Source organism: Phyllobates terribilis, unplaced genomic scaffold (assembly GCF_046119375.1).
Source record: "Phyllobates terribilis strain yellow unplaced genomic scaffold, ASM4611937v1 Scaffold_11__3_contigs__length_659146591, whole genome shotgun sequence".
Lineage (NCBI taxonomy): Eukaryota > Metazoa > Chordata > Amphibia > Anura > Dendrobatidae > Phyllobates > Phyllobates terribilis.
The window spans coordinates 556,532,234-556,541,088 of record NW_027362771.1 but is presented as its reverse complement, the minus strand read 5'-3'; the positions used below and the strand labels follow the sequence as shown (position 1 = coordinate 556,541,088).

The 8,855-nt window shown below is 45.8% G+C and overlaps 1 protein-coding gene across 1 annotated transcript; it reads right to left on the bottom strand.

Annotated features, from left to right (window-relative positions):
• Positions 1-2,890: 2,890 nt before the first annotated feature.
• LOC141167355 (olfactory receptor 5G26-like) lies at positions 2,891-3,853 on the bottom strand. The gene has a single exon (XM_073654770.1). It carries the CDS (start codon positions 3,851-3,853, stop codon positions 2,891-2,893), a length of 963 nt encoding a protein of 320 aa, XP_073510871.1.
• Positions 3,854-8,855: the final 5,002 nt, after the last annotated feature.

Sequence of the window (8,855 nt, the reverse complement as noted above, 5' to 3'; positions counted from 1 at the left end):
CACTGGCACAGACCTGCCTGGCAAAAACTGATAGGAACTGATGTAACCTAGTCCTGAAAATGACTCCAATTACAATTAGTCTTTACTCCCACAATCTATCTATTTAAGAGCACAGACCTGCTTGATAAAAGTCGTAGGAAATGCTGTAACCTAGTCCTTAAAAGGACTGCAATCACAACTATTCCCTACTCCCAAGCTATCTGTATATTTGTGCGAAAATTGGCTTGAAATTAACAAGGTATAGCGCACACAGCAACAGCGGTGCCGTCTAACACGCAGCTGCAGCAGTGAGAAAATGGTGGCGACGGGGAAAATGGCTTGGTCTTATAGGGCAAGGACATGTGACATACACTGCCAATCACACATGCCCTTGCTTGTGTGAAAAAAAGCACTTCGCTCCGTGTGTGCACTGCTGATAGGCTGACAGATTGCACCTCCCCACTGCAAAAGCGGGAAAGAGAAAAAAAAATGGAGATCTTCATTGTTCCTGCAGAGATCCATCCCCTGCCCCTCCCCCCGCCCCGCTGTACACTCAAACTGCGTATTAACATTAATTTTCATCATTACTGAGAAAAAATCCAGTTATGATTTTGGTGCACGAACAGTTATCGAACATAACCTCGAACAGCCGAATTTTTCTCAAATTGTTCGTGTTCGCCGACGGGCTCGAACACCGCCCAAAACAGCTCGAATTTGAGATTGGCGAACAGTTCGAGTAGAACAACGCTCATCTCTACTGATAACGTGCTGCATTCATCTTTCCTTCAACTTTTACCAAGTTTCCTGTGCCTTTGTAGCTCACACATCCCCAAAACATCAGCAATCCACCTCCATGCTTTACAGTAGGAATGGTGTTCCTTTCATCAGAGGCCTTGTTGACCTCTCTCCAAATGTAACGTTTATGGTTTTTGCCAAAAAGTTCAATTTTGGTCTTATCACTCCAAATTACCTTGTTCCAGAAGGTTTGAGGCTTGTCTCTTTGCTGTTTGGCGTATTGTAGGTGAGATACTTTGTGGCACTTGCGCAGTTATGGCTTTCTTCTGGCGACTCAACCATGCAGACCATTTTCTTCAAGTGCCTCCTTATTGTGCATCTTTAAACAGCCACATCGCTAGTTTTCAGAGAGTCCTGAATTTCAGCTGATGTTATTTGTGGGTTTTTCTTTGCATCCCGAACAATTTTCCAGGCAGTTGTGGCCGAAATTTTTGTTGGTCTACCTTACCGTGGTTTGGTTTTAACAGAGCCCCTGATTTTCCATTTGTTAATCACAGTTCGAACGCTGCTCACTGGCATTATTAATTCCTTGGATATTTTTTTGTATCCCTTTCCTGTCTTATATAGTTCAACTACCTTTTCCCGTAGATCCGTTGACAATTCGTTTGCTTTCCCCATGACTCACAATCCAGAAACGTCAGCGGCTGAATGAAATATGCAAGACTCTTTCCGGATCATAGAAAGTCACTCAGCTTTTATGCACACACACTGATTACAAGCAAACAGGTCACAGGTGAGGATGTTACCTTTAGTAGCCATTTAAACCCATTTGTGTCAAATTCTGTGCCAAAATCACCTGGTTATGTGAACTTTTGATCTGGGTCATTTTGATGCTTTTGGTTGTCATTAAGATTTAAAAAGAGAAAACACAGTAGTTTGACAATAAATGGCTTCACCCAACCAATAGCCATGAGTAGAGAAAATGTTTTTTTGTTATCATTAATATTCTTTAAAACAAGGCCAAGAAAGGTAAAATTCTGCCAGGGTATGTAAACTTTTGAGCCATGAACTTCATGGGCAGCACAGTGGCTCAGTGGTTAGCACTGCAGTGCTGGGGTCCTGGGTTCAAATCCCACCAAGGAGAACATCTACAAGGAGTTTGTATGTTCTTCCCATGTTTGCGTGGGTTTCTTCCGGGTTCTCCGGTTTCCTCCCACACTCTAAAGACAAGCTGATTGGCACTATATAAATAAAAAGATTATTTATTATTATTTGAGCACAACTGTAATTAGAGATACACTTTATAGGGGGTTTTCTTTTGTTTTTTGTCTCCTGTAAATTAAGTAAGGATTTGCTTGTTTCAACATTAAACAATTTCCTTATTACCTTTTCTGCGCAGCATTTTCTCCTCCATATCAGACTCTGATTTACAGATTTACTATAAAACTTTAAATAAGATTTTCTCCCAAAATGGATACAATATTTGGTCATGTATAAGTAAATCAGCTAGAACAATATCCAGAGTTATTAATTTCTATTGATTTTTTACTTACATAGCTATTGGCATTTTATTTTTTTTATTTAAATTTTAATGGTAAACTATAACCAAGCAACTTACAAAGTGCTACTGTATCACAATTGTTGACAAGGACAACCAATATGTCTGCACTTCCTGTTAATTAAAAAAGAGCTAAAAAGAGGATATCCAGCACTCCGAGAATAGACTTGAAAAACTTGTATCATTTATTTCAGGAACATACACATGCACATAAAGGCAGTGTCTGTTCCTCAAAAAAACAACACGTTTCAACCATAAGGTCTTAATCATGACTGTTGAAATACATTGTTTTTTGCTGAACAGACGCAGCCTTTTTTATGTTCATGTCTACGTTCCTGAAATAAAAGATACAAGTTTTTCAAGTCTATTCTCGGAGTGCTGGATATCCTCTCTTTTGCTCATCATTACCCATATGCTCCTGTGACCATTCACTTGGACCAGGAGTAGATTGCATGATCTGTGAGCTGGACTTTTACTTCAACTTTGTAAAAATAAGGGTTTTCACAACAAAACAGAGAAATGTCACTATTATATGGTACATAAGTAGTACAGATCTAAACATGTTGCCAACTGCTCTAATTTTTGATATGCTAACATTTTTATTTTATTTTTTATTCTTTAATTTACTGTTAAGATTATTTTTGAGCCTGATCTAAAAGAAAAACATTTCACCACGGCACTTTTAACATCTGTATTTTTAAAACTGTATATAAGAGGGTTTAATAAAGGGGGAGTCACAGTGTAAAAAATGGAGAAGACCTTGCCGATATTATCTGCATTTAAACCCGAGCTTGGTCTAAAATAATTTCCAAGTGCGGTGGTGTAGAAGGTGATGACGACGGTTAGGTGGGACACACAGGTTGAAAACGCTTTGGATCTGCCCTCTTTTGTGTGAATTCCTAGGATGGTGTGTAATATATACACATAAGACAATAATATTACAAGAAAGCAGGCGCTTCCTATTGAACGAGTCAATGCAATGACAATGTATTTTTTTATTTGAGAGTGGCCACATGTAAGTTTCAGAAGTGGGGGGATATCACAATAGAAATGATTGATGATGGCATTGGAACCGCAAAGAGGAAAGACAAGTAAAGTGATGGTAATGGATGCAAGAAAGCTACAAAAATAGGCTCCTAATGCCAAGATCCAACACATTGTCTTGTTCATAATTTGATGATAGAACAATGGTCGACATATCGCAACATAACGGTCATACGCCATTGCTGACACTAAAAGACTCTCTGAGGCCGCGAAGAAGGAAAAGCAAAACATTTGTGTAGCACACGCTATGGAGGGAATAGACTTTGTTTTGGAAGTGAAATCTGCCAACATCCTCGGCGTAATACTTGACGAGAAACATAAGTCTATGAAGGATAAATGGCTTAGAAAAAAATACATGGGGGAATGAAGATGGCGCATCATCCTTATCAGTAGCATCATACAAAGGTTACATATGAAGGAGCAGGCATAAATGGTCAAAAATAGTACAAAAAGGGTCAATTGAATCAAGTGGTCTGTAGTTAACCCAGTAATATAAAATGTCACAATTGTGGTCTGATTTGTGATTTCCACCTCCATATTGTCCCTGAAAGAAAATGGTTGAGTTGATTAAAAGACTTATTGAGTGATACAATGGGCATTTCCAAAAAATATTCATGAAATATCTGATCGCAAAGGAGAAGACATTCCAAATCTATCTCTTATCAATTCCAAAACAACACTTTCATTGGTTGGGAAAAGACAAAAGTCGATCAAGTACAACCTTTCTCCATCAATTAAAAAATTAACAAGATTAGAAATAACCCATAATGCCATTTGTTATGAAAAAAGCATCTGGCCCTATATTATCTGGCATTCCACAGTCTGACTGCACTAATTGTAAAGAACCCTTTCTTATTTAGATGCTGGAATCTCCTTTCTTCCACACAAAATGAATGTCCCTTGGTCCTTAAGAGGTTCCTCGAAGGTAACCAATTCTTTGTATTGACCCAACATGTACTTCCACGAGGAAATTAGATCACCTCCGAGACATCTTCTATTCTAAACTGAATATGCCCAACTTTTCTAATCTCTCATTATAGGTGAATCCCCTTTAGTATTCCACCTTTGAACTGATTAACTTTCGAATATCTTTTTAAAATATGGATGACAAAACTTAATCCAATATTCAAGATGGAGCCTTAAGATGCATTTAGACTGAAAGATTATCGTGAACAAGTGTTATTAAGAACTCTGGTTTGACAATAAACCATCTATAAAACTAGCTGCAGATCACCTGAAGAACAAGCATAATTCATTGGGTGAAAAGATCTTTTATGTGGCACAAAAGATATTCATTCTCGGCAGCATATCATCCTGTGTAAACAGGACCTATACTGCAAAGAACAATGGCAGCCTATGCACAAATAGCGATCTACTACAGATTGTTCAGTGCATATAATTTTTACATTTGGTGTTCATTTATTGCCACTCATCAATCCATGTAAACAGACCTGCCATTGTTTTTGGCAGAACAGGTCCCTTTTACACAGGATGATGTCCTGCCGAGGATGACAATCTCTCTTTTTACACCCTAATATCTTATTTCAAATTGCTTTTGCAGCTGCTGCTTGACATTGAGTACTGTTGCTTACTTGTTACCAGAATACCAAGCCAGGGACTATCTGTAACTGGTCCGGGAGGCGGAACCTCTGAGCTACTATACAAGGGGTCGGCCCTTGTAAGGGAGCGGGTGGCAGTCTCTGGATGAACGGACAGGGAGATACGGCAAGTGATCAGGGCAGTCTCTGGGTGAACGGACAGGGAGATACGGCAAGTGATCAGGGCAGTCTCTGGGTAAGGGGTAGGTACGACCTGTGATGGCAGAGCCTCCGGGTAGGCTAGCAGGCAGATGGTAGATGGGTGCTCCCAGGTGAGCAAGCGAGAGTCTCTGGAATAGCAGGTGGTCACGGCACGTGACGGCGGAGCCTCCGGGCTGGCAGGCAGGCAGGTAACGGAGAAGCGCTCCCAGGTGAGCGGGCAAGAGTCTCTGGAATAGCTGGTGGTCACCGCACGTGACAACGGGACCTCCGGGCTGGCAAGCAGGCAGGTAACGGAGATGCGCTCCCAGGTGAGCGGGCAAGAGTCTCTGAGATAGCTGGTGGTCACAGCACGTGACAACGGAGCCTCCGGGCTGGCAAGCAGGCAGGTAATGGAGAAGCGCTCCCAGGTGAGCGGGCAAGCTGGTCCATAGACAGACTGACCGGAGTAGTAAGGCAGACCGTCGGACCTCAGGCAAGCAGGCAGGTAGCTGATATGCGCTCCCAGGTGAGCGGGCAGGCTGGTCCTTAGACAGACTGACAGGAGTAGTAAGGCAGACCGTCGGACCTCAGACTGGCAGACAGGTAACAAGTATTCAGGCAGGAATCAGGCAGGTAACTGGCAGGAATCAGGCAGGTAACTGGCAGGTAACTGGCAGGTAACTGGCAACGGGACCTGAGGGCTGAAGCACAGGTGAGACACAGGTGCAAACAACATTGCTCGGGCACCTCCATTTTGGAGGAGGTGCCTTATATATGATGAAGTCCTCCGGCCATTGGCCGGGGACTCTTTAGGGCGGCGCGCGCGGCCCCTTTAAGAGGAGGGGAGCACGCGCGCGCGCGCCCTAAGCACAGGGGCCGGGAAGGAGCGCGCGCTGAGAGCAGAGCAGGAGGAGGACGCCGGGACGGAGCGCGCGCTGACAGCAGAGCGGGGGGAGGACGCTGGGCACGGAGCAGAGCGGTGAGAGGAGCAGCGTCCCTGCCTAGCAGAGGGCAGGGACGCCGGCACTACAGTACCCCTCCCTTTAGGCCCCCCCTTTTTTAGGCCAGACAGAAATTTAGCTAGGATGAGAGGGGCATGGATGTTCTCCCGGGGCTCCCACGTTCTCTCCTCAGGACCAAACCCCTTCCAATCTACCAGGAAAAAGGTCTTTCCTCTTACCCTTTTGGTGGCAAGAATGTTCTCTACCTCAAACTCGTCCTCAGCAGAAACCGGAGCAGGAGGCGTACCTGTAGACTTGGAAAAAGAGTTAAGCACCACAGGTTTGAGGAGAGATACATGGAAGGAGTTAGGGATCCGTAAGTTGGCCGGGAGTTTCAATTTATAGGCCACCGGGTTGATCTGACTGATGACCTCCAGTGGGCCGATGAACCGAGGCCCTAACTTATAGGAAGGGATCTTGAGCCGGACATATTTGGACGAGAGCCAGACTTTATCCCCAGGGCGGAATTGAGGAGGGTCCAGACGTTTTTTGTCAGCGTGTCTTTTCATACGCTCGGATGACAGAAGGAGTGCGGACCGGGTACTCTCCCATATGGAGGAAAATTTGTTAACAAGAGATTCCGCAGCCGGATTGTCCACCGAGGTGGAGACGGGAAACGGGATCCGAGGATGCTGACCGTAGACTACAAAAAACGGGGATTTGGAGGAAGACTCGCTCTCGTGATTGTTGTACGAGAATTCGGCCCATGGCAGGAGATCCACCCAGTCAGAATGGTGGGCATTAACGAAGTGCCGAAGGTAACTGGTCAGGTTCTGATTGATCAGCTCCACTTGACCATTAGACTGTGGGTGGTAAGCGGAGGAGAAGTCCAGGGTGACGTCCAGCAATTTACAAGTGGCTCTCCAGAAACGGGAAGTGAACTGTACTCCTCGATCCGACACGATGTGACGGGGCAGGCCATGAAGACGGAAAATGTGGCGAATAAAGTCTTTAGCCAGCTCGGGTGCAGACGGAAGACCTGGCAGTGGAATGAAGTGAGCCATCTTGGAAAAGCGGTCAGCGACCACCCAAATGACCGTACAACCGGCAGAGACGGGCAGATCAGTTATGAAGTCCATCGCTATATGCTGCCAGGGGGCAGCAGGTACTGGCAGAGGTAGGAGGCGGCCGGCCGGCAGGTGTCTCGGAACTTTGTTGCGGGCGCAGGACACACAGGCAGAAACAAAGTCAATTACATCCTTGTGCAGGTTAGGCCACCAGTAGTGCCGGGTAATAAGCTGGAGGGTCTTTTTCTGACCGGCGTGGCCAGCTAGTTTAGACGAATGACCCCAGTGTAGGATCTTCTCCCGATCAGGTACTGGTACGAACGTCTTACCAGGAGGAAGACGATTTAGACTCACGGGAGCCACCTGCATTACTCTGGCGGGATCGATGATGTGTTTCGGATCCTCCTCGAGATCAGACACCAGAAAGGATCGAGACAAGGCGTCCGCCTTGACGTTTTTGTCAGCCGGGCGAAAATGAAGGACAAAATCAAAACGAGCAAAAAACAAGGACCACCGGGCTTGGCGCGGGTTAAGTCTCTGGGCATGCTGGAGGTAAGCCAAGTTCTTGTGGTCAGTGTAAATTATTACCGGGTGAAGAGCCCCCTCGAGCAGGTAACGCCACTCCTCCAATGCCAGTTTGATGGCCAATAACTCTCGGTCTCCTATGGAATAGTTGCGCTCAGAGGAGGAGAAGAGTTTAGAGAAGAAGCCACAAGTTACCATCCTCCCGGAAGATGATTTTTGAGTAAGTACCGCTCCGGCTCCAGAGGAGGAGGCGTCAACTTCCAGGAAGAACTGCTTGTTGCCATCTGGGTGATGCAGCACCGGGGCGGAAGAGAAGGCCTGTTTAAGGGAAAGAAAGGCCTCCTCTGCTTCGGGTGGCCACTCTTTGGGATTAGTACCTTTACGGGTGAGCGCAGAAATTGGGGCCGTCCGGGAAGAGAAGTGTGGTATGAAGAGGCGGTAGTAGTTGGCGAAGCCCAGGAATCGCTGAATGGCCTTCAACCCCTCCGGTCGGGGCCATTTCTCGATGGCAGACAGTTTCTCAGGATCCATTTGTAGGCCGGTCTGAGAGATAATGTAGCCCAGAAACGGAAGCGAGGTCTGCTCAAAGAGGCACTTCTCAAATTTAGCGTAGAGATGGTTCTGTCTTAGCCTGAGCAGGACCTGACGAACGTCCCTCCGGTGAGTCTGGAGATCCGGAGAGAAGACCAAGATGTCGTCCAGGTACACCACTACGCAGGAGTAGAGAAGGTCCCGGAAGATGTCATTGACCAACTCTTGAAAGACGGCAGGAGCGTTACAGAGACCAAAGGGCATTACCAGGTATTCATAGTGGCCGTCCCGGGTGTTGAATGCCGTCTTCCATTCATCCCCCTGACGAATACGAACCAGGTTGTACGCCCCACGAAGGTCCAGTTTGGTGAAGATCCTAGCCCCCCTCAGACGATCAAATAATTCTGGAATGAGCGGAAGGGGGTACTTATTCTTCACCGTGATCAGGTTTAGGCCTCTATAGTCTATACAGGGACGGAGAGAGCCGTCCTTCTTTTTGACGAAAAAGAAGCCTGCTCCCGCCGGGGAGGTAGATTTCCGGATGAATCCTCTGGCCAGATTCTCCTCAATATATTCGGACATTGACCGGGTCTCAGCAGCGGATAAAGGATAGATACGCCCACGGGGAGGAGTAGTACCGGGGTAGCAGATCGATGGGACAGTCGTATGGTCTATGTGGTGGTAATGTCTCTGCCTCCTTTTTATTAAAGACATCTGCATAAGACCAATAAGGAAT

Bases quoted from the DNA above. Each gene is read 5' to 3' on its own strand.
- LOC141167355 (XM_073654770.1), bottom strand. From the start codon at position 3,853: ATGGAGGTGGAAATCACAAATCAGACCACAATTGTGACATTTTATATT.